This window comes from Rhinatrema bivittatum, chromosome 3 (genome assembly GCF_901001135.1).
Source record: "Rhinatrema bivittatum chromosome 3, aRhiBiv1.1, whole genome shotgun sequence".
NCBI lineage: Eukaryota > Metazoa > Chordata > Amphibia > Gymnophiona > Rhinatrematidae > Rhinatrema > Rhinatrema bivittatum.
In genome coordinates, this window is record NC_042617.1 from 5,302,214 (window position 1) to 5,328,724 (window position 26,511).

The following is a 26,511-nucleotide window of genomic DNA, read 5'->3' on the forward strand; positions in this document are numbered from 1 at the left end:
CTTCTAGTTCATATCACCACCCCAATAAAGACATATCTCTTAAATCTTTTGATCCTATAACAACCTCAGAGATCCAAGCAGTTTTGAAGAAAATGAAACCTTCCTCTCATCCCTTTGACCGAATCCTCTTTAAACTGCTACTACTAATCCCCGACTCCATCTCCAAAGCATTGGCGGACATCATTAACTGTTCTTTATCCCAGGGAATCTATCCAGACGATCTTAAACTGGCCTCCATCAAACCACTCCTAAAGAAACCTAATCTGGACCCTAATCTCACCTCGAACACATCAGCAAACCTTCACATCACCCAAGCAAGAGTCTTAGGGGTTATCATTGATAATCGGCTAAACCTTAAACCCTTCATCAACCAAACTAAGGACTGTTTCCATAAACTACATGTCTTGAAAAGAATAAAACCACTCCTTCACTTTCAAGATTACAGAACAGTTCTGCAAGCTATAATCTTCTCTAAGATAGACTACTGTAACTCTATCTTACAGGTCTCCCCTCTTCTCACACCAAACCTCTTAAGATGGTACAAAATGCGGCAGCCAGAATACTGACAAACATGAGGAGAAGAGACCACATTTCTCCCATCCTTAAAGACCTACACTGGCTGCCAATCCACTACAGAATCATGCATAAGGCCATTACCACAATCTTTAAAGCCATCCATCACCAAGCTCCACTAAACCTACAAATCCCATTCAGAAAACATACCTCCTCCAGACCTACTAGAGAAGCTTACAGAGACTCACTACATGTCCCCCATGCCAAAACCACTCAACATATAACATTTAGAGACCGGGCCTTTTCCACAGCAGGACCATCACTATGGAACTCCATTCCACCTGAACTTCGTCAAGTTATTTACTGTTATTATGTTTCAATGTATTCCGCCCCCGAGGCGACAGTTTTAGTTCCTTGTAAATCGGTGTGATATGTATATTATACAGGAACATCAGTATATAAAAAAATAAATAAATAAGAACCGTGCCTTCGAACATTCAGAAAAAGCCTTAAGACGTGGTTGTTCAAACAAGCATTTCCAGACCCTATGTGAATCACATATTAACGACAACCACAATCAGACATTTTTATAATACTGTAAATAATGGCTCTTTCTGTTAAGTTCCTTTAGACTTTCCTCCACCCAGTTTTAACATCCTGTTTTATTGTAACTTCAGAGTTTTTCATTTCACTTGTTACAGTTTTTCAGTTCTGTTCAGTTACTTATTTTAATTTACACCCCCTGTTAAATGTAAACCAGCATGATGTGATTCTAATCATGAATGCCGGTATAGAAAAACACTAAATAAATAAATAAATAAATAAATAAATAAAATATAAAGAATAAGGTGGTCTAAACATTTATCTCCAGTTGTGTACGCCATAGTATATACATTTTCAGATTTTTACATTAAATGTCTTTGGACTCAGGTTGTTAAAGCTGTGATCTTGAATTTCCAAGTACAATACGCTGTATCATTGATGCAAAAAGATGTATATAAATTCGTTCTCTCTTTTGTATATGATGTTGTTTACATGTGATACCTGTTCTCAAATATAAACTAACCTTTTTATTTTATGTGCACTTCGTAGTCTTGTAAATGCGATACGTCTGTTGGATCCCCAATTCTGACAACGCTTTAAGCATGTACTGCGACTAGAACAGCTATATTAATAATATAAAAAAAACCCATTGGATTCAGGACAAAGATGTAGTTGAAGGAACAAAAAATGAATGAAAAATGAAAGCACCAACTTTTCTACTTCTCGGCTTTATGGACTGAGGGAAAATTGTGCTGCATGGGAAAGACAGTACAGCCGCACAGAGCAAAGCTCTGTGATCTTTTGGAAGCTCCGTCTAGGCCGCCACCGAGTGGACGTCCCAGAAAGCATGGCTAATTCACCCTGCTATCTACTATAGGAGTAATGAAGAGGCACATCAGACAGCTTTCATGGCAGGCAGGAAGAGGGAGAAGGCAAAGAGGGTTTGTCCTCAGAGCCTCTTCCTTTTATTGTACATTCATACAAAGGCAGATGATGTGTCATTACATGATTGGCTACTTTCCCATAGCAACAGACGAGTCCTTACACTATTGGCTTTGGCTCAGGGGGTGTGCACGGATCATTTCATTGGCTGCTGAAATCTATACCTCCTGACTTTGTCCTGCCTCTGACTAGGGAAAACCCAGCCCTACTTTCAGGCTATCAGGATTAATTATAAGCCAGAGAAATACATGAAGTCAGGTATCCTTTCCTAGGCAGAGACTTAAGCACAAGTGATGCTTTTATTCAGGCAAAGGTCAGGGAGAAGGGAAGTTAGTGTTTAACCCCTGATGAAATGGCTTGCTGGCAAGCGCATATTTCCCACATCTCACCCTTTCTGTTTTTGTTTAGGCAGCTCAGTAAAGCTTTAGACCCTTACTGAAATCTGTTATGTCTTGGTATGGGCTGGAAATAGGGGAAGGGGGATTATGGAGAGAAGAAAGCTATAATTCGACGTGGTGTGCCAGCTGTCGATGAGCTTCTGAATCTCCATATCACCCAGAGCTGGTGCAGGTGGTGTGCCAACTCTGCAGGGCTCATGATTCCCTATTAGGCATCTTACAAGACATCTTTGTATCCGGGCTGAGAGCAAGGTTTCAATATGGATATGAGGTTGGGTATGCACTGAATACAGCATCACAGGCAAATAATTAAGACAATTATGATCATTATAATAGAAATCACCCCTTTGAGACCAGAAATATCAGGGAGCCAGGACCATAGCCAGTCCCATGGAGAAGTAGGTATTCTGTCTGAAAATGGTGCATCAGCAACCATGGTTTCTATCTGCTCTATGGTATGTGTGAGGTTTGCTTTATAGTCTGATATGTATTCACAGCAATGAGATCCAATTAATGCACAAACACCACCCTTTAAGGTTAAAATGGTTTCTAAGGTATAGCTGTTCTGTAATGCTACTTCTCTAATCTGAGAGACTTTTGTTGTAAGTCGTTTTAATGCATGGACTGTCTGATTAAATAGGGCAGTCGTCCAGTTAGCTAGGATGTGTAAGTCCCTGTAATTCATAGCTGTTCCCATTGGAGGAAACAGGCTTCTAGCTACCTGAGTTTCTGTAAACTTTTCTATGGGATTATTTATCGCCTCCCTTTTGTTACGGAGCCTTGCTTTGGGTAAATTTTTGACTGCATAGTAAGAGGGAAGGATGTAGCCTAAAGTGCATCTGTCTCTCCATCTTGGGGAAATGTACATATATGCTCTACGCCCACATAACATCCATATGTTTCCTAACAGATTAGTGGACATGTCATTGGTTATCATTTGGGCTATATAACTACAAAAGGTAAATCCTTCATCCCCTCTATACTTTCTGTACCTGCTTGGGTCTCCCACTGCACATCCTGAAATCTGCCAATTGCATACATATATGTGGTATAACTATGTAAGTGTTCAGTGATTAATACAAATGTTCGGTTACAATATGGATATTTCCCACCTGAATTCCCTTTCCATCCCCTGTATCATAGTCCCAACAAAGAGCGGCAGTCTCTTGAATACAGCTACCAATGTGTAGTATGGTATTATTAACTGGAGAGTTAATGAAAACACCTCTCTGTAAAGGATAATTAGTCCATACAGTAAGGTTAAATGGTACAGCATGCATCAGTCGTTCTCCGCAGGCTTGGGTTGGCATGTGTGCGCAGATCCAACAGTCTGTTCGATTCAACAGGTGTGAAAAGTTCTGTGCAGAGGATGTACATGTTGTTCTGTCAGAGTCCTTGTTCTGAAATCATAGCTGGAGAAATAAGGCAAAGGATGAGGGTACAGAACACAATTGTTAATGAGTTGGCATTCAGGCAAGAAAAAGCGGCTAATAAGTTCTCTGGAGTTTTCTCAAGGCCTTGCTGTTCTAAGAGTTGTGCAGATTGGTTGGATAGGGCCTTGATCTGTCCCCAGGTCATGTGGTGCTGCTTTTTGCAAGGAGTCCGATCTCTGTCCTTCTGAGGGCTGTGGAGGCTCATGGAGAAGTTGGGGATCGGGTCTTGTAGACCTGGACACCTTTCCATCGTTCCACAGCTTGATACACCTGTGGAAGCAAGCAGAGAAACATATCCTCGTTCCCCATTTTAAGGGAACGGGACCGTACCAGACATTAAATGCTATACAAAACTGATGGCTGTGGGTGACTAACCCTAGTCCCATAATGATTACTCATGGCTGTGGTCTTATGTGAACCTGATATGTTTAGATGATTTAAAGTAAACAATACTTTGTTCAGGGGGAAAATCCAGGGGCAATCCCCCCTTTTTCTTTTTGTTTGGTCCAGAGCTCTTAAGGGTATGATTTGCTCTCTCCACAATGGCTTGCCCTGTGGTGTTGTAGGGGATGCCAAATACGTATTTAATATTCAATTATTGACAAAAATCATGCAAAGGAATGGCTGCAGTAAGCAGAGCCATTATTAGTTTTCAGACAGAGGGTAGCCCCATTATCAAGAAAGTTTTTATGCAGTGATCAATTTTCATTCAGTAAAATAGCAATAAATGTAAATTAATCGTTTAAAGGAAAAGTCATTTGCAGTAAGCAGAATCAAATGACAAGTATATTAGACATTACATTAAACATATGTTACACAAGACTGACATATATTCATTCATCTTGCAAATATTAATTTACACAAAACTGACACATATTCATCCATCCTGCAAATATTCATTTACACAAAACTGACACATATTTATATTCATTCATAGTCTTCTTGGCATCAAGACAGACAACAGATAACACATAATTTAAGCTAAAAATCTTATCAAAAAGTTATCAAAAACAAAATTAGATCAAGGATCAAAAGTCAAAAGGTGTTAGAAAAATGTTAAAATAAACTGCAAAGTGTCCATCTTCACATCTCCTCATGGCAGGAAGGCTGTAAATCTGGAAAATATTAAAAACTGGCATACAGCAAAAAATTTACTAAGGAAAAAATTTACTAAGGTAAGGATTAAAGTGAAATTCTTACTTTTTTAACCTTGGAGAATCAATTCTATCATTCAATTTAATAAAATCAATTTGGATTTGCAAGAAAAGGCTTGGGAGGGATTGCTTTAGATGTAGCAATCTCTGTCAGTAAAAATTTTAAGGTTCAGAATTCTGTATAAATTTTGTGAAAAAGAAAATAAAACTGAAGTGTCCTTAATACATGAGGACCGCAGATCTGAAAAATAAAAACTATTATACAACAGAATTATTAAAACAATAATATAATATAACTTGTAGAATAGCATAGCGCCTCCTAGTGGAGACCTCATCATTACATTATAGATTGCAACTATTGTTCCAGGTTGCAATCCATAATACTCTGAGCTTACTTTCAATGTGGAATATCAGAATAGAATTTATTTATTTATTTATTTATTTTATAACTTTTATATACCGGCATTCGTAAAAAACATCATGTCGGTTTACATGTAACTGAGAAAGGAAATTACAATGATAGATGGAAGAAAGATAAATAGTTAAAAGGTAGGTTAACTTTACTGTGGTGCCAACATGCATCACAGTTAAAACGCGATTATATATGATAAACCATATTAGAGAAGAATTATATGATAAACCATATTAGAATTATATGATAAACCATATTAGAGAAGAATTAGATAATATTATACAAAGTTAGACAAAATTAATTAATTACAGGGGGAGGTGGTGCGGGGGGCGGGGGGTGGAAGGTGAGGCGTGGGGGGGAGGGGGAGGAGGAGGGGCTGGGGAGGCGGAGGGTGACAGGGGAAGCAGGGGCAATAAAAGGGAGGGGGGAAGAGGGTAGGGTGGTGGAGGGAGGGAGGGGTGCTGTACACGAGATATGGCGAGCATTATGAGTAATTGTACAAGAGGCGGGGGGAAGGGTGTAATAAGTGGGGGGGGGGGGGGGGTGAAACTGTACAAGTGAGCTGTGGGTAACGGTGAGGATGGTGAGTTGGTAACAGAAAGAGGAAGCTGCTTAGAGGAAGGAAGGTGGTGGAGGTGGGTGGGGGGAGGTGAGGGGGGGGGGGCAGGAGGCAGGGGAAACAGTGAGGGTGTGGGGAAATAAAAGTGTTGCGAAGGAGTTATAGAGCTAGGATTGTGACGTGTTGGGATAGGCCTGTTTAAATAACCAGGTCTTGATTCCTTTTTTGAATTGATTAAGTGATGGTTCTAGTCGGAGCTCGGCAGGGAGGGAGTTCCAGAGGGTGGGGCCGGCGATGGAGAAGGCTCTCTCTCTGGTGGTGGTGAGGTGAGCGATTTTGAGTGAGGGGGTATAGAGGGTGCCAGCAAGGGCGTTTCTGGTGGGGCGGTTGGCCTGGCGGAAGTGTGGCATATCTTCGATCCATGGGGAATTATTTTTGTATAGTGTGTTATGTATGATAGTGAGTGTTTTGTATTGAGAGCGATAGGTGATTGGGAGCCAGTGGAGGTCTTGAAGTATGGGGGTGATGTGATCAGTCTTTCTTGAGTTTGTGAGGACGCGGGCCATGGCGTTTTGTAAGATTTGGAGGGGTTTGATTGTGGAGGAGGGAAGGCCTCCTCCACAATTTCTTCATATAATTATTAGAATAGGAAATTAAACACGCTGTTTGCTCAGCTCTGTCTGCTGCATGCTAAAGTGACTGTAACTACTATTAATCTGTCTGAGTTATAACATATATAAACTAGAGAGAGAAACTGCAGTACTAAGTCCAGTTTTTTTTCTTTTCAAAAGTTCTCCCTCCCTCCCCCTTGAGTGGCTAGCAAGAGTTACAGAAAAGGGGGGGGGGGAGGAGCAGTGTTTCTCAAAAGAAAAGAACTGCACCCAAGGAGTTAATCCTTCAGTCAATAGGAACTTAAAGATAGCTTTGTTTAACAATTGATACCATCAACCACAGACAATGGCTGGCTGATTCCTTGCAGACAGACACCACTTCAATTCACTTTAGGGAGAATCACAGTAGAATACAAGTTCTGTGTGCTGGCAATTCAAACTATAAACTTAAATCTCAGAGAAATGGAGTCATTTTAAATGTGAGCCAAATAAACTTTGTAAAAGGGAAATTTTCACATGAAATTTACACAGTAATTGTTCAAATTTCAGTACAGTTTTTAACATAAGGCTATGCATACGCTTTGTGGGGGAAAATACTCTCAAAGTATGCAGATTTTTTGTAACTGAATTCAAATAGAAACTACTCTTTAAGCATGCAGTCCCTCTGCAACTGAACATCGAAGACCAGGAGAAACAATTTTTTCCAAATTTGTACTGTTTGTAGAGAGAAACCATTTTTTCCAAATTTGTACTGTCTGCACAGTTACTCTGTTTAATCTGGTCTGCAAGAGGTCATTGAAGTGTATAATTAAATCAATTTTTTCATAGTGATATTTTCTTTGCTTGTAACGCAGGAGTCTAATTAAATCCTTTTTTTCATATTTATTTATTTATTTATTTGAGTCTTTTCTATACCGGCATTCGCGAAGGGAATCGCATCATGCCGGTTTACAAATAACAAGGAGTGAACAACAATAAAGTGATAAACATTAACAAGTGCTAAAAGAAGGGAAAATTGCAGTTACAATAAAACAGGGACATATTTCAACTTGGAACAGAAGAAAAGGAGATAGTAATTTAACAGTGAAGAATAACTGGGAAAGCCTGCCAGTTTAAAAGGGATTGTACCATTGATGGGATTGTCAAAACTGTTGATTATCCTGAAGGGTGTTCTGAGTTAATTATATTGATTTTGGGTTTGATTGTTGTCTGGAAAGGCTTTCATAAATAACCAGGTCTTTAGTCTTTTTCTAAAAGTTGGAAGGCAGGGTTCCTGTCTCAGGTCTGGAGGGATGGAATTCCACAATGTAGGTCCTGCTGTAGAGAATGCCCTGTCTCTAAGAGTCGTGTGGTGAAAGGTTTTAGCAGGGGGAACCTGTAGTGAATCTCTGTAGGACTCTCGGATTGGTCTGGCGGAGGTATGTTTTTTAAATGGGATTTGGAGGTTAAGCGGAGAGAGTTGATGAAAAGCTTTGTAAATGGTGGTAATAGACTTATATAAGATTCTGTAATGAACTGGCAGCCAATGCAAGTCTTTGAGAATCGGAGTTATGTGTTCTCTTCTTCTTGTGTTTGTCAATATTCTTGCCGCAGTGTTCTGAACCATCTGAAGGGGTTTAGTGTGAGAAGCCGGTAGACCCAAAAGAATGGAATTGCAATAATCTAATTTAGAAAAGATTATTGATTGCAAGACTGTCCTGTAGTCGTGGGAGTGGAAAAGTGGTTTAATTCTTTTTAAGACATGCAGTTTATGAAAGCAGTCTTTAGTAGTTTGATTAACAAAAGATTTTAGATTTAGCCGATTATCAATGATGGCTCCTAAGTCTCTCACTTGTGATGTTTGAAAGCCGGTTGGTGGATTTGAGGCGAGGTTACTGTTTTCAGGCGAAATTATGAGAAGTTCGGTTTTAGAAGTATTCAAGATTAGATTTAGACTGGATAGGAGGTTGTCAATTTTTAGGAGGCAATCTTCCCAGACTTTTATGGTTCTTGTAAGGGATTCTTTGATAGGGATGATAATCTGAACGTCATCTGCGTATAGATAATATTTGAGGTTCAGATTAGTTAATAGTTGACATAAAGGGAGGAGGTAAATGTTAAAGAGCGTGGGAGAAAGGGAGGAGCCCTGAGGAACTCCTAGCGTGGAAGGATAAAACTGAGATTCTTTGTTATGTATTTTGACTTTATATCCTCTGTTTCCCAAGAATGATTTGAACCAGGCCAGTGCGGCGCCTGTTATTCCGATGTTCGCTAGTTGCTTTATGAGGAGTGCGTGGTTAACAGTATCAAAGGCGGCAGATAGGTCGAGGAGTATCAGCAGGTAGGCATGACCTTTGTCCAGGCCCATGATGATGTAATCTGTTAGTGATATGAGAAGTGATTCCGTGCTTAAAGATTTACGGAAGCCATATTGAGGTGGGAGTAATATATTGTGGTCTTCAAGGTATTCTGATAGTCTGGCGTTAACTAATTTTTCCATTACCTTAGCAATGAACGGGAGGTTGGAGATTGGGCGAAAGTTTGAGGGGTCTTTGGGATTTAAATTAGGTTTTTTTAAGAGGGGTTTGATGGAAGCAATTTTCAGGTCATCTGGATAGATTCCTTGTGTTAAGGAACAATTGATAATGTCAGTCAGGGCCTTAGAGATGGTATCTGGAATTAGTAGCAGTAGTTTGGAAGGGATATGGTCAAATGGGTGAGAGGAAGGTTTCATTCTTTTCAAAACTGAGATTGTCTCTGATGTTGCAATAGGATCGAAAGCTTGTATAGAAGAGCCTTTGCAAGGATGAAAGTATGTGCTGAATGGAGCTATGATGTTGGTTTTCAGCTGTGATTGCAGGTTGGAAATTTTGTTACTGAAGAAGCTGGCCAAATCCTCTGCTTTTTCGTGCGCTTGGTTGAGAGGGATGTCTGGTGGGTTGACTTGAGTTAAATTCGAAACGTAGGTAAAAAGGGCTTTTGAATCGAACATGAGGTGATGGATTTTGTGAGCGTAGTAGTCCCTTTTTGTTTTTAATGTGGCGCTCTTGTATAGGTGGAGTGCAAGTTTGTAAGCTGAGAGGGAGGTCGTTGAAGGGGCTTTACGCCATTTATTTTCTTTTTGTCGAAGGGAGTGTTTGAATTTTTGAAGTTCTTGGTTAAACCAGGGTTGTCTTTTGTAGGCATTGTGTTTCTGTTTTTTTGTTGCCAGAGGACATAGTTTATTTGCTGCCGTTTCTGTAATGTTGGACCATGAGTGGAGAGCTGAGTTGGGGGTAGAGATGTCTAAGCGAGGGAGTTCTAGAACAAGGTGTTCGTGTAGTTCATCGGAAGAACAAAGATTTCTGTAGGTAAATTGAGGTTGAGGATTGTGTTTGATACTGGACTGTGCCAGCGAAAATGTGGTAGAGATTAATGCGTGGTCTGACCATGGAACTGATTTGCATATGGGTGGTTCTGAGTGTGAGATGCCTGAGTTTACAAAGATGAGATCCAAAATGTGTCCTGCTCTGTGTGTGGGGTTATTGATTATCTGTTTGAATCCCATGGCGGTCATGGCGTTTAGGAAAGATTCACAGTTAGTAGAAGGCAAGGGATCATCCACATGTAAGTTAAAATCTCCCAATATGATGGCTGGAGACTCAAGGTTTAGGTGGGTGGCTATTAATTCTAGAATATTGATATTTTCTTTGCTTGTAACGCAGGAGTCTAATTAAATCCTTTTTTTCATATTGATATTTTCTTTGCTTGTAATGCAGGAGTCTAATTAAATCCTTTTTTTCATAAGTATATTTTCTTTGCTTGTAACACAGGAGTGCAGCTGCCTGGCCCAAGGTCTTACACGCTGATTTCTTTGAAGACCTGGGGGCATAGTCACTGCACATGGCATTCCGGGCTGCACTCAACTCTATTGCTGCCACACCTAGTTCTTTGTTTCTTTCTGTAATGGGAAAGGCCTGAATCCCTTTCAATAATTCCTCCCTTGTGAGATTTCCATGTTCAAGGTGGAATCCCATGCTGACCGCTGCACATAAATTGTTACCGGGAGCAGTGGTTTGAGATAGTAATTTACCTGCACAAATTGGTGATGCAGAATTAATGACTGGCTCAGGCAATGGCAAATGAAGGTTCAAGGAGTGGTTAGTGGGGGAAGGGGTTTGCAGGCAAGATGGAGGAAGGCTAGTTTTTCTGACCTCAGTGTTTTCTATTTCCTGGGGTCTTTTCTCTGAGGTGGATGCAGAGGAAGCCACAGGAGCCATGTGATTGTGTGTCCCCAGATGTTCTATTTCATTTTCTGTCCCCCTTTGTTCATGGTTCTTTTCTGTGATGGGGAAGGCTTGAAGTCCTTCCAACAATTCTGTTTCTGTAAGGCTTTCTTTCTGCTGAAATTCAATGCTAATCGCCCCACCCAGGCCAGGTGGTGGTTCTATTGTTCTCAAGGGTTGGTTTTCTAAAGAGGGCGGAGATGTGTGAATGGCTTGTGCCTTGGGTGTAGGTATGGGGAGCTGAGGATACAAAGAATTTGCTGTCTCTGAGGAAGACTGAGAAGATGGGGGAAGGGTATGTCTGCCTGCTTCTAAAAGCACATGGTTTGAAACTGCTGTTTTTAAACCTTTTTTTTCTACCATGTGTTCGATGGCTTCTGTACATTTTTGCCAAATTAATCTTTGCTTTATGGGAGCTCTGGGAGCCATATGAAGACAATTGCCGATTGAGATCCATTCCTGGGTATTTAGAGTTCCAGACTCCATAGAATACCAAGGGCAACGGCAAGCTATTTCACTTATTAATTTTTCTAAGTCCCCCAGGCTGACTTGCGCTATTTTTCTTCTGGTGATGAAATAATGATTATTGATGATTTGCTGCAGCTCCCTGGCATGTAGCAGCTGCTGTACAGTCAAATCATTGCCCATGCTTACGAGTGTGGGGAACAAACTTGCTGAGAAATACTTTTAAAAATTACTAAAAAATACCTTAAAAATACTTACGATTGCAAATCTGTTGAACGGTACCGTACCTAGGCTATGACCAGCCGAAATAAGCATGGAGTTTATCATCACGTCGGGGTCACCAGATATAGGAGTAATGAAGAGGCACATCAGACAGCTTTCATGGCAGGCAGGAAGAGGGAGAAGGCAAAGAGGGTTTGTCCTCAGAGCCTCTTCCTTTTATTGTACATTCATACAAAGGCAGATGATGTGTCATTACATGATTGGCTACTTTCCCATAGCAACAGACGAGTCCTTACACTATTGGCTTTGGCTCAGGGGGTGTGCACGGATCATTTCATTGGCTGCTGAAATCTATACCTCCTGACTTTGTCCTGCCTCTGACTAGGGAAAACCCAGCCCTACTTTCAGGCTATCAGGATTAATTATAAGCCAGAGAAATACATGAAGTCAGGTATCCTTTCCTAGGCAGAGACTTAAGCACAAGTGACGCTTTTATTCAGGCAAAGGCCAGGGAGAAGGGAAGTTAGTGTTTAACCCCTGATGAAACGGCTTGCTGGCAAGCGCATATTTCCCACATCAGAAACACATTTTACGTTAAGCACACTTATTTCAGTTGTACATCGCTTTGGGAGTTTAACATTTTTGGTTGGAAAGCGATTTATAAATGTTTTTAAAAATAGTAAAATAAAAACAAAGTGCCTCTATTCCTTGGGAAAAATGTTTTTTTTTTTTGTTTTGTTTTTTTTAATCTTTCATTATCAGTCTAGCTGCAATTCTCAGTTATCAACACAGGGCAGTTATTTATGGACAATTGATACTCTGCCTTTTTCTAGGATAGTACCTCTGGAGACAGTCCTTTCCTGCACTCCGACACATGTTCAGCGCCCCTCTTCTCTTTATAAGAGATGTTCTTTCATCCTTCTGCACTCTGAATGCTCAGCTTCTGTTTTATTTTTTTTTTTGTAGGGCTTGGATTATGATGTTGACACTCCTGCCAACTTTGGGAAATATCTTGATTCATTTCTTGATTTCACTGTACATCCGAGCCAGGTGAGTGACACTGTGTGCATGTGTACATAATTGAATCTGAGGAAGGGGCATCTGTGTAGTGAAACAGAAAGAAAGTAAAGTGTTAAATCCCCACACTTTCTCTCTAAGCTTGTGTTCTTGGTTTTTAGAGTTCTCTCTTCTCCTACCAGCAGATGGAGACAGAGAACAAAAACATTGAGGCACTGCTACATATCCGAGAGTGTCACCTAGCCCCTCAGTATTGATCTGTACCCAAGCCAGATATTAGTATTTCTCTGTCTCCAGCAGATGGTAGAGGTGCAAACCTTTAGTCTGACAAAGTGAAAAGGAATAAGGGAGAGAAGAGATTTTGGAGTCGGAGGCTCCCCGAGGTGTTAGGCTCTTTTGTCGACCATCCCTCAGGTGGATCCAGGTGACCGGGGGGTTGGGAACCTCTGGCTGGTGCTCACCCGCTGCTGTCCGGAGGACCTGATGGCCAGGGGACTGGCTCACTTGTGACCTATGAGGTCTTCGCCTGTGAGCTGCCGTTCTCTGAAGGGAAGTACCCCTGTGTTGTTCCTCATTTGATATTAAGTTTATTGGGGGGGGGGGGGGGGGGGAAGAGGAGGAGCTTGGTGCAGGAACTTCAGCTGGGACTTGGCGAACCGGGTCATGTTTGACGGCAAGAGTTGGAGAATGAGTTACCTGGTGGTTTTCCTTCAACTCGTGGGCAGTGGGAGTTTGTCCCACGCGCAACTTGTGTCTGCCATGGCGCAATGCGCCTGTCATGTTTGCAGCCTAGTTTCTCGCTCTGGCTGTCGTGGCAGTCTGGCACAGGGCTCGGATGTGTGTGTGGCCTCCCTGACTTTTTTTGCTGTGCGTGGTGGTCGGCCAGGTTTCTCCTTCGGTGTCCACATGCATTATGGTGCTGAAGCAGAGGATGGCTGCATGCAGGGGTTGCGGTTTGTGGTCTGCAAACCTCTGTGCACGTTCCCTGTGCTCGGGCTGTGCATCTGAAGGAGAGGGAACCTCAGTGGGAGCAGCTGTGGGAGGAAAAAAGAACATTCTGGTCCTCGGGGGGGCCACAGATGTGGACTTGGGAATCTCAGAGTGTGACCGCACCTGTGAGGAATCGCAGGCAGGGGGTCCATGAATGCCAGGTTTGCTAAGGATTCCTCTCCTCTTTCGTCTGTGCAACAGGGCCCTGCAGAGGGCCAGGAGGGGGAGGGGAGTCTGATGAAAGCCTGGCTAGTCAGGGGACTGAAGATCTGGAAGGTTTTTCTCCAGTTTGTTCTTCTCCTACATAAGGCCTTCCTGGCCAGGAAGGGAGCAGGAGGAAAGCGTCCCCGGGAGAAGCAGCTGCATCGCTTGGCGAAGATGCCTAAGGAGGTTCCAGAGATCTGATGCCACGCCTCGGTTTGGGCCACGCAGGTTCAGAGGCCGATCCCGACAATTCCAGAGATTCTGATGATTTCCAGGAGGATCATCTGGATCCGCAGCAGGCAGATCCTGATCTTGATGCCCCAAATACGGATCCTGATGTTCATAAGGATGGATCCGGATGACTTTCCTGTATCGGAAAGCGATGACCCTCAGGTGGTCCATTTATTTTAAAAGGAGGAATTGCGCCCTCTTGTTCCCCAGGAGTTGGAGGAACTGGAGGTTAAGGTGGCTCAGGAAGAGTCTGATAATGACGGTGTGAATTATGTCCTGGAGGGACTGCATGGTCCACCTAGTGCCTTTCCCTTGCCGAAAATAAATTCGGAAGTTGGTGAACCAGGAATGGGATTTTCTGGACGTGGGTCTGAAGGTTGGCAGGGCGATACCTAAGCTTTACCCGCTGATGAAAGAGACCTTGGAGCTCTTGAGTGTTTGGTGTCGGTTACCAAGAAGATGACCATCCCGGTGGTGGATTCCGCCACACTGAAGGATGCTTAGGACCACAAGTTGGAGATTCAGTTGAAGCAGATATTCGAAGTTTCTGCTTTGAGTCTTCGGACCACGGTTTGTGGTAGTATGATGCAAAGGGCATGTTTGTGTAGGGTGTAGAAAGCACAAGAGCAGGCTGCATCCAGGGATGTCAGCACTCTGTACTCAGCGTGTCTGGAGGAGGGAGTGGCCTGATTCGCAGATGCGCTATATGACTTGCTGCTCACTTTGGCTAGCAGCATGCTTTCGGTGGTGGTAGCCCGCAGACGCTTCTAGTTGCGTAACTGGCCAGCTGATGTGATCCAAGGCTCAATTGTATAACCTTCCCTTTAAAGGGAAACTCCTCTTTGGACTGATCTGTGGTATTACAGGAACGAAAATTAGCAGGTAAGAACCAATTTTCTGTTACTTTTATGCACTGCTTGTAAAAGAACTCTCCTTATCCAGGACAGTTTTTGTCATTTTCCTCATTTGTACTTTACTGTCTTAGGTAGATGCATATGCAGCATCCCCCACTTGGTTCAGCCCCATTTCCCATGTTCAGAAGGAACTGGGTATTAAGGTGGTCCAGGAGGAGTATGACAATGAAAGGGTGGATCCAGTGTTGCTTGGACTCGGGGCTCACCGAAAGCCTTTCCTCTCCCTAAAAGGATCAGGAAGTTGGTGAACCAGGAATGGGACTTCCCGGAGGCGAGCCTCAAAGTGGCCAGAGAAAAGTTGTTTCTACTCATGGAGGATATTTTGCAGCTGCTGGTATTGCTGAAGATGAATGCTTTGGTCTCGGCAGTCACTAACTAGACGACCATTCTGGTTGTGGGTTTGGCAGTGTTAAAGGATGCGCAGGACTGAAAGCTAGAGATTCATCGGGAGAGCATGTTTGAAGTCTCATCACTGAGCTTGCGAGCAGCAATTTTTGGAAATCTGATGCAGAGGGCCTGTTTATGCTGGGTCCAGAAGTCTCAGGAGAAGTCTTCAGCAGACGCTGATGTTAATAGCTAGGCAACTCAAGTGGAGGCCAGGATTGCATATGAAGCTGATGCGCTTTATGACTTGAGCTGTACTTCGGCCAGGAATATGGTTACTGAGCTCTCAGTGCAATGTCTGCTGTGGTTGTGGAATTGGTCGGCTGATATGTGGTCCAAGTCTCATCTCTGTAATCTTCCTTTTAAAGGAAGGAAAATTATTGCTTGGAGAGGACCTGAAACAACTGATGAAGGTTTTTGGGGGTCTAAAGGGGATGTGATGACAGGAAGCCTTTTCTGCCTCGCTCTAGGTCTCGTGAGGTGCGGTGGTTTTCATCCCAATAAGGGTTCTGCACTGTCTTCAGGGCAGAACCCCAGGGGTCGGGTAGGCAGTGGTCCTTTCAAAGCACCCATAGACTTCACTGAGAGGGCTCCAACCAGGGGGCTGGTGGCGGTAAGGATTCACAATGAAGCCAGGCTGGTCCACTCTCTCGAGTTGGCGGCGAAAAACCATTTATCACAGTTTTATGAAGAGTGGACCAGGATTACCTCGGACCAATGGGTCCGAGAGGTAGTAAGGGACGGCTATGCTTTAGGTTTTTTTTGCCCCATCACGGAAGCTTTTGTGCTGTCTCATTGTGGTATCCGAGGCAAGCAAGTGGCGATTCGGGACACATCACCTTCAGTTGCTGGCATGATAGTACTGGTGGTGACCAAGGAACGCGGTCAAGGGAGGTACTCGATTGTGTCATGTCTTAAAAAAGGAAGGAGCCTTTCATCCCATCCTCAATCTGCAAAAGGTGAAATGTGAAACTGTGAGTTCCCCATTTTTGCGTATGGAAACGTTGCGGATGGTGATAGTGGCAGTTTGTCAAGTGGAGTTTTTCGGGCCTTGCCGGACTTGACGGAAGCCTATCTGCACATACCCATTCAGGAAGAAGATCAAAGTTTCTTCGTGTTATGGTTCTATAGAAACATAGAAAATGATGGCAGAAAAGGACCAAATGGTCCATCCAGTCCGCCCAGCAAGCTTATGGTAGCATCTGCTGTGCCATACAGGTCACCCCCTTACTTAGTTTCTCAAACCATCAAATTCAGGGCCCTTGTTGGTTGCTGTCTGAGTCCAATTCCTGTTACCTCTTGCTGTTGAAGCAGAGAGAAATGGTGGAGTTGCATCCAAAGTATCAGGCTTATTGGTTAAGAGTAGTAACAGCCGTATCAGGAAGTTACCCCCATGCTTGTTTTCACCCCAAGCTTATTTGTTTTCCCAGACTGTAAATTCCAATGTCCTTGTTGGTTGCTGTCTGAATCTAATTCCCTTTTTCCCCCTGCCATTAAAGCAGAGAGCAATAATGGAGTTGCATCAACAGTATAAGGCTTATTGGTTAAGGGTAGTAACCGCTACACCAGCAAGTTTCTCCCATGCACTCTTGTCTTCATTTCTATCCTCTAGCCTTTAGGCATCCACAGTGTTTATCCCATGCCCCTTTGAAATTTTTCACAGTTTTTGTCTTCACCACTTCCTCTGGAAGGGCATTCCAGGCAATCACCACCTTCTCTGTGAAGAAATATTTCCTGATGGTTCCGAGTCCTCCCTGGAGTTTCCTTATGTAACCCCTAGTTCTGCTGATTCCTTTCCAGTGGAAAAGATTTGTCAATTGTGCATTATTAAATCCTATCAGGTATCTGAAGGTCTGTATTATATCTCCCTTGCACCTCCTCTCCTTTGGAGTATACATATCACATTTTTGTCACCCTTCTCTGTACCACCTCCATCCTTTCTCTGTCCATTTTGCGATACAGTCTCCAGAACTGAATACAGTACTCCAGGTGAGGCCTCACCAAGGCCCTGTACAAGGGGACTATCACTTCCTTTTTCTTACTGGTTATTCTTTTCTGTGCAGCCCAGCATTCTTCTGACTTTAGCTATCGCCTTGTCACATTGCTTTACCATTTTCACATCGCTAGATGCTATTACCCCCAGGTCCCTCTCTTGCTCTGTGCACAACAGCCCTTCAAACCCCCCCCCAAGACATACAGTTCTTTTGGATTACCACACCCCAGATGCATGACTCTGCACTTCTTGGCATTGAATCCCAGCTGCCATATCTTCAACCACTGTTCAAGCTTCCTTAAATCAATCTCATTCTCTCTACTTCTTCCAGCATGTCCACTCTGTTGCAGATCTTAGTATCATCCGCAAAAAGACAAATTTTACCTTCTATCTCTTCCGCAATGTTGCTCACAAAGATATTGAACAGAGCCGGGCCTAATACAGATCCCTGTGGCACTCCGCTTAACACCGCTCTCTCTTCAGAATAGGTTCCGTTTGCCATTACATGCTGTCTTCTATCATTCAACCAGTTTGTAATCCAGACCACCTCCTTGGCGCTCATTCCCAAGCTTCTTATTTTATTCATTTATGCGGGACCATATCAAAAGCTTTGCTGAAAATTTCTGGGGTAACCTTTCCAGTTTTGGGCCCTCCCATTCAGTTTGGCGACTGCACTTCACACGTTCACAAAGGTGATGGCGGTGGCAGCGGCTTTCCACAGGGAGATCCTAGTTAATACTTATCTGGACGTCTGGCTTATCAGAGGGAAATCAGAGGAGATATGCCGGCAGTCTGTGCGCACGGTGATAGAAATGTTGCGGTCCTTGAGCTGGATGGTGAATTAGGCAGTGTCACCTGAGCCCTACCCAGATGCTGGAATACTTGGGGTGAAGTTCGACACTCAGCTTCGCAGAGTGTTTCTCACCTTGGAGAGGATTCGGAAGTTACAATCCCAGGTGGTGCGGATGCCAGGTCCCAGGGCTTGGGATTATCTTCAGGTCCTGGATTCAATGGCATCTACGTTGAATTTGGTGCCATGGGCTTTTGCCCATATGTGCCCTCTACAGGGAGTGTTGCTGTCGCACTGGAATCATTTGTCGGAGGAGTTTCATTTGCCTTTACTGCTGCAGGGTACTTCCAGGTCCAGTCTCTTGTGGTGACTGTGTCGCCCCAATTTGGAGAAAGGGATGGGCCTGGAGGTCCTGGACTGGGTTATAGGGATCATAGATGCCAACCTCAAGAGTTGGGGGGCGAACTGTCAGAAACAGATGGCACAAGGACTGTGGTCGCCAGTCGAAACATCCTGGTCTATCAGTTGCTTGGAAACAAGCAGTGTGCAGGGTGTTGGTGGAATGCCTTGCACAAGTCCAAGGTCAAATGGTCAGAGTGTTTTCAGACAATGTGACAACAGTGGCTTATATCAATCAGCAAGGGGGAACGAAGTGTCGCGTGGTTGCCCAAGGAGGTCAGGATCTTTTTGCTTGGGCGGAGCAACATTTGCAGGGGATAGCCACTTCACATGTTGCGGGAATGGACAATTTGCAAGCGGACTATCAGTTGGAACCGGGAGAATGGGAGCTGTCGAAGGAGGCCTTCAGCCTTATCCAGTCTCATTGGGGCAGTCCCTGTCTGGATCTGATGGCGTCAAGGAGCAATGCCAAGGCAGCAAGTTTCTTCAGCCACAGATGATAGGTCGCAGCTGAGGGCTTACATGCTTGGGTTCTTCCATGGCTGACAAGGATCCTGTTGTATGTGTTCCCTCCGTGACTGTTAATAGGTCGAGTGTTTAGGTACATCGAGAGGCATCGAGCTAGGTGGGACTGGGGGTGCCGGAGAGGCTGCGTTATCCGTGGTTTGCGGATCTGGTTCAGCGCGCAATTCATGGGTCCCTGAAATCGGCTCATTTGCAGGGGCTGTTAAGGCAAGGAACTATTTTCTTGGACTGGGCGGATCACTTTTGTCTCTCTTGACTTTTGAGAGCAAGCATTTGCAACAGGATACTCTTGAGCCCATGATTTTCAAGGGCTTAGTTTACAATTCTTTACAGGTTCAGGTGGCAGTTTTGGGGTGTCTGAGGTATACTCCAGGGAAAAGCTTGTTGGCCTCACATCCGGATGTTGTGAGGTTTTTGAAGAGGATCGAGCATCTGCAGCTGCCGGTGCATAGATTGGGTCCCGCATGTGGTTTAAACTTTGGTCTTGTGGGCCTCTGTTTTGAGCCATTGAGAAAAGCATGTTAAAGGACCTCACACTGAAGTTGGTGTGTTTGGCAATTTGTTCGTTCAGAAGGATCTTGGAGCTGTAGGCTTTGTCCTCTAGGGAACCATTTCTGAACATTTTGGATGAGGGGATGTCTTTGCGCATGGTACCCTCGTTTCACCTGAATCAGACTGTAGAGCTCCTGCCTTCCTGAATTGATCTGAGTCGCTGGAGGCATAGGTCCCAAATAGTTTTTGATGCTCGGATCATTTGTTTGTATTGTTTGGAGGTGCCATAGATTGAAGATCTCCAAGGGCACGATAGTGCATTGGCTGAAGGAAGCTATTGTTTCAGCCTACTTTTGTAATGAGAGAAGAATTCCAGAGGGATTGCGTGCGCACTCTACTAGAGCACAGGCAGCGTCGTGGGCCAAGTGTCAGTGTCGCTGCAGGAGATTTGTAGAGCGGTGACATGGTCTTCTCTTCACACTTTATCTTGCCATTACTGTTTAGATGTTCAGGCTTCAGGGGAGCTGACGTTTGGTGAAAGTGTGTTGAGAGAGGGGGTGTATCGCAGGCCAGCGCAGTATTAGGGGTGTTTTGGTACATCCCACTTGTCTGGACTGTTCTGGGGTATGACCAGGAAAGGAAATTGGTTCTTACCTGCTAATTTCCGTTCCCGGAATACCACAGATCAGTCCAGAGACTGTTATCAAGAATGTTACAGAAGGTCCATGTTCTGGCATGCTTACTGGGAAGAACTGTCAGGATGTATGTATAAAGAGCCTAAAAAAGATTGCCAGGTTGTGGTTAACCCCTTGGGTTGATTTGTGGTTTTTCTGTTTGGGGGGCTCCAACCTTTGGGTTTGGCATTCACCCTCATTTAGGGGGTTGTTGAGGAGTTGTTGCTCTATAATTGGCTTGGGTATAGGTCAGTACTGAGGGGACTGCAGGTGCAACTCTTGGTTATGTGGCAGTGCCTTAAAGTTTTTAGTTCTCTGCCTCCATCTGCTGGCAGGGATGCAAAACCCACTTGTCTGGACTGATCTGTGGTATTTCAGGAACGAAAATTAGCAGGTAAGAACTAACTTTCTGTTATCACATGCCATCTTAACATTCATAACTGTTTTAGCCTTCATCTCTTGCTCTGGGAGGGTGTTCCATGCATCTGTTACCATTTACTGGGAAAAATATTTCCTAATGTTGCTCGAGAATGTACCCACTCAGAAATATTTTTTCCTTTGTACCTGTATCTTTTTTTCTTCCCTCTTCTCTGCCACTCCCACCTGCTTCTGTTAAACCTGGTCTCACTTTGGAGAGCAGTGTTACTTGCACCTGTCACATTTGATCACACATTATTGGTTAGCAAGCCCCTTCATCTCATTCCCAGTACAACTAATCTCTCATTTCCTTGTTTTCATTCAGTTTTTGCGCTCCTCAACTCAGGTTACTTGGGGAGCTCTCTTCAGGCATGAAGTCCTATCCCAGGATCCTCTGCTCAGGAGTATGATTCCAAAGTATCTGCGTGCATGTATGACCAACCTGGTGAAGGTAGGCTGTGATTGACTCCTGTGCACCCCCGAAACCCAGTGTCCATATTAGGTGAAGCAGGAAAAGAGACAGGTTCATGTGCAAGTTATGACCCTCTGATGGACAGGAACGCTTGATCCTGCCGCTTACCTCGATACCTGTAATTTCAGCAAAGTCACCTTATTGGACCAGCATTGTTAGATCTGAAAATAGCAGATTCCATCTCATCCTGCTACACCAATCCAACCCTTAACAACTGGATTATTTCCCCCTACCAGCAGATGGGGGCAGACAACACTGATTTCTCCTGTGACATCACAGCCACTACTTAGGAGGTGGTGCTAGCAGCAGGAATCTAGAATTTTCTGCTTCCAGCAGATAGTACGATTGGGATAGTGCATCAGCTCAACAGGGATCTGTGATCATAGATACATAGAAATGACGGCAGAAAAAGACCAAATGGCCCATCTAGTCTGCCCAGCAAGCTCCCACACTTATTTTCCCATACTTATCTGAAAAAGTCTGACTAGTACCCACTTTCAACTTCCCTCCCTGTTTCCCAGAGCTGGATTCAAACTCCCAGCCCTTGATACTCCAAGCATAGACACCTCACTGGCTAAGCCGCAGGCACAGGAACTTTCACTGCATTTAGTTTTGCCAGAGGGAGAGGTAATTTGCCTTTGGCAGTCCCTGAGTGGGAATTGAACCCTGGCTTCCCTGGTTCAGGGCCCATTGCTCTAACCACTAGGCTACTACACTCCAGATCAGAGCCCTGGACCAGGCCACTGGTTTTCTGCCAGCAGTGTGAGCCCATTGATCAATTCCTAGCCCCTCTGGGGTTTTTGGTTAAGTGTTAGACGAAACAGATTAAAAAAAACAAACTGTGGAAAAGCCAAGATTCAGCATCCTGACTCAGGTAAGTGCTTATTCCCTCTGTTGCTGAGGAGAAGTTTGCCTGCTCCTGAACTTTTTCAATCTCTCCTATCCTGTCTTAGTCTGGGCCTTGCCCCCCTCCTAGTCTGGCCTGACGTAGGTAAAAAAAAAAAAAAAAGGAAGTGAAAGGAAAACCTGCCTGCCGGAGTGGTAACCTGTCGGTGCAGGGAGGCTGTTGGCAAAAGTGGCAGATTGCGGATGCGCTCCTGCCTGGGGTGCATGGGGCAAAGCTTTCTGCAGCAGCAGGGAGGAGCTGGTGTGCATGCCACTACTGGTGGGGCCGCATCTGGGAATGGAGAAGTTAGCTGATAATTTCACCACTGTGGGGTGCTGAGGGCTGCCACTGGGAGAAAAAAAAAAAGGCCTGGTTTGCCTGCACGCACAGGGTAGATGCTGGGTAAGTGCTTGGTGGCGGCATTAGCTCCCTCTTCCCTGCTCAAGTTTTTTTTTTTGTTTTTTTTTTTTTTTTAACACATTGGCTCTGAAGGGCCTGATGTGTGCTTGACTGCATGGACTCCAGTCTGCTGTTTTGGATTTGCCTACACTGTCTGGCCTGGTTTAACACCAGGTGGCTGGGGCCCGGGGGATGGGCTAGATTGAGTCCCCTCTTCTTCTCCCCTCCCCCCCCCCCCCCCTCCCCCATGCTAGTTCTTGTGGGAGATCTGGAAGAGGTCCCTATGGAGAGTGTGGTGACCTTGATTTTGGAGCCCAAGGGGGGATTTTTCTCTGGAACTTTTATTTATTTTATTTATTTATTTTAAGTTTTCTATACCGGCATTCGCAAAGAATATCACATCATGCCAGTTTACAATTAACAAGTGGTGAGGAAACACAAAATAATAATAAATAGTAATAATAAACTTTAACAGGTGTTTGATAAAAGGTTGCAGTTACAATAAAACAAGGGTATTACACAACTTGGTATTACACAACTTGCTTTTTCCAGATCAGGGGCAGGGCTGTGTGGGGTTCCTGGCTTGTCGGGAGTCTCTTCATTGGCTCTCTCTTCCCCGGTGCCAGCCACAAAGTTGTGGCCAGCTATCAAGGCTGTGGTGGAGGCTTATAAAGCCTGTGGCACGTGGACGGTCTAACTGGACTCCCTCTCCCTGTGGACTTCTTGTGCAGTGAGGGGGGAGGGGTCCTCTTCGAAGGGGCTGAAGCCCAAGAAGACCGCGTGAAGGACAGCTTTGGGGGCTGGTTCCAGGGGCAGGTCTCCTGCGGCCTCAGCTACATCTATCAAGAAGGAGTCCCAGGCAGACACCCTCCCCCCCACCCCCCCACTGTCCCCCGAGGTGTGGGATCCGGGGCAGGGAAATATGAGGGATACGGAGTCAGACTCCAGTGGCGGTGAGATGGGCCCAGGTGGCTTTTCGCCCGAATTCATGATGTTCTTGCGACCCCTTATTCCTCTGGTGCTAGAGGAGTTGGGATTGAAGCTTTCTCAGGAAGAATCTGATAATGAGGGTGTTAACCCGGTGCTGGACGGGCTCCGGGGTCCACCCAGCGCCTTCCCTATCCCGAAGAAAATCCAGAAGCTTATTAGTTGGGAATGGGACTCTCCGGAGGCAGACCTCAAGATTGGCTGGGCTATGGCTAAACCGTACCCGGTTCTCGAGGAGCATTTGGAGCGCTTTGAAGACTCCAAAGGTGGATGCAACAGTGTCAGTAGTGACTAGGAAGACTACCAACCCGGTGGCGGGTGCCGCGGCTCTTAAGGGATGGTCAAGGGATGGTCAAGACCGTAAGCTGGAACTTCACCTTAAGTGCCTGTTTGAGGTCTCCTCCTTGAGTCTTCGAGCGGCGGTGTTGGATTCTGAAACTTCAGGATCCAGCTTCCTCCGGAGTTTTGTCCCCGTCCCAGGTGGCCCGGCTGGTGGTGGGTGTCGTTTATGTGGCATGTGCTTTGTATGATCTGGTGCATACCTCGCCCCGGAATATGATCTCTTCGGTGGCGGCCAGGCGGTTACTGTGGCTTTGAAAGTGGGCAGCAGACGCATCCTCCAAATTGCAGTTATGTAACCTTCCCTTTCGAGGGAAACTTCTCTTTGGTGAGGATCTGAACCAGCTTATGAAGTCCCTGGGTGACACCAAGGGTAACAAGCTACCCGAGGATAGGAAGCTGTTCAAAAAGTCCTTCCCTCCACAGACCTGTTATCGGGACACTCGGAAGATTCAGGTCTGGGAGGGGCGGCCCCTCCGGCTCCAGGGAATCAATGACTCGATAGCAGTCCTTTCATGGATCCTGCAGGCCGGCAAGATGCGCCTCCAGCCAGGGAACGGGAGCCGGGAAGCCTGCTCAATGATATCAGGCCTGCCCACTCCTCATCCGTGGCGGTCAGGGACAGACTGTCCCAGTTTTTCGAGAAGTGAGCCAAAATCACTTCGGATCAGTGGGTTCTGGAGGTAATAAGAGTCGGCTAAGCCTTAGAATTTTCTCACCCCCTCAAGGAGACCTTTCTGGAATCGCGCTGCATTTCTCGCAACAAGCGGGCTGCAGTGGAGGACATGATACAAAGGTTACTCAGTCTGGAAGCGATTGTTCCCATTCCACAGGATGAGCAGGGAAGGGGTTGGTCCTCCATTTATTTTGTGGTCCCAAAGAAAGAGGGTACCTTCCATCCTACCCTAGATCCTACAGCAGGTGAACTTAAGCTTGAGGGTTCCTCGCTTCCAAATGGAGACCCTCAGAGCGGTCATCGCAGCCGTCCGCAAAGGGGAATTCCTCGCCTCCTTGGATCTCACAGAGGCCTACCTCCACATTCCGATTCGGAGCAATCAGCAGCAGTTCCTGTGTTTCAAGATTCTGGGACAGCATTTTCAGTTCCAGGCCCTCCCCTTTGGCTTGGCGACGGCTCCGCGAACCTTTACCAAGGTGATGGTAGTCGTGGTGGCGGCTCTCCGAATGGAGGGAGTGTTAGTTTACCCATACCTCGACGATTGGCAGATTCGAGCAAAGTCTGAGGATTGCTTGCGAGCGATACACTGGGTGACGCAGTTGCTCAGCTGGTGATCAATGGAACAGAGTCATCTGATCCCATCGCAGTCCCTGGAATATCTGGGAGCTCGTTTCGACACTCAGGTCGGCAAGGTGTTCTTCACAATGGACAGGATGCACAAGTTGCAGCAACAAGTTCTTCATATTCTACAACTTCAGTTACCCAGAGTGTGGGACTATCTGCAGATTCTGGGATCCATGGTGTCGATGTTGAAGTTAGTGCCGTGTGCCTTTGCTCTCATGAGGCCGTTGCAGAGAACACTGCTGTCTCGCTGAAACCCGGTGTCGGAACAATACCAACTGCCATTACCGTTGTCAAGGCAGCCCAGGTTCAGCCTGGAGTGGTGGTTATCAGAGACCAACTTACAGAAGGGCATGCCCCTCAAAGTCCCGGATTGGGTGGTCGTGTTGATGGACGTACATCTCCAAGGTTGGGGAGTGGTGTGCCTGGGTCATACAGCCCAGGGCACCTGGTCCTTACCAGAACGGTCCTGGTCCATCAACCGCCTCGAGATGAGAGCGGTCCGCAGGGCATTGGTGGCATTCCTGCCTCAGATTCAAGGAAGAATGGTTCGCGTTTTCTCAGACAATGCCACCACAGTGGCATATCTCAACCGACAAGAGCCCGGCCGTGCCTCGAGAGGCTCATCTACTCTTTGCTTGGGCTGAGGTTCATCTAGAAGGAATTGCGGCCTCTCATGTGGCAGGTGTGGACGATGTGCAGGCGAACTTCCTCAGCCGACATCAGCTGGATCCCGAGTAGTGGGAACTTTCCCGGGAGGCCTGGAATCACATTTGTGCTAGATGGGGGATTCCCCAGCTGGATCTCATGGCGACACGGACCAACTCGAAGACAGTGTGGTTCTTTAGTCGCAAAAAGGAGGTCGAGGCGGTCGGACTGGACGCACTCGTCTGCAAGTGGCCGATTGGAATTGTGCTCTAGGCCTTTCCCCCTTGGCCTCTCATTGGTCGAATTCTTTGGCGTGTAGAGCAGCACCCAGATTCAGTGGTCCTGGTGGCTCCGGAGTGGCTATGATGTCCCTGGTTTGCAGATCTCGTTCGGCTAGCAACAGACGGTCCGTTGCGTCTGGCCCACCTCCCGGATCTCCTCCGTTAAGGGCCCATCTCTTCGGATCGGGAGGATCGCTTCGGTCTCGCAGCTTGGCTTTTGAAAGGCGGCAGCTCCTCATGAAGGGTTATTTGGAACTGGTGACTTCCACCCTCCTCCAGGCTAGACGTCCCTCCACATCCATGGCGTACGTTCACATGTGGAAAGTGTTTGAGGTCTGGTGTAATCAGCAAGACAATGCCCCTTTTGGTGACCATTCCCAACATTTTAGCCTTTCTGCAGCGGGGCTTATCTAAGGGCCTGGCTTATAGTTCCCTCCGGGTCCAGGTTTCGGCTCTGGGATGCCTCGGGGGTCGGGTAGGCGGCAAGCCCCTGGCCAGCCATCTGGATGTTGTCAGTTTCCTAAAAGGGGTAAATCATCTTCACCCTCCAGTTCGTAAGTTGTGTCTGGACTGGAATCTTAACCTCATTCTTTGAGTGCTTTGTGCTCCGCCCTTTGAACCGTTGCGTCTGGCCTCCCTAAAAGACCTTACTTTGAAGACAGTTTTCCTGGTGGCC

General features: G+C 45.5%; 1 protein-coding gene across 2 annotated transcripts in view; it reads left to right on the forward strand.

The window, feature by feature from the left end:
- Nucleotides 1–26,511, forward strand: part of XPO5 (exportin 5) — a 404,361-nt gene that overhangs the window by 105,011 nt on the left and 272,839 nt on the right. For both annotated transcript variants that reach the window (XM_029592834.1, XM_029592835.1), the window contains 2 exons: nucleotides 12,463–12,546; nucleotides 20,852–20,977. In XM_029592834.1, the coding sequence (XP_029448694.1) occupies nucleotides 12,463–12,546; nucleotides 20,852–20,977 (210 nt within the window). The remainder of the gene's footprint in view (nucleotides 1–12,462; nucleotides 12,547–20,851; nucleotides 20,978–26,511) is intronic.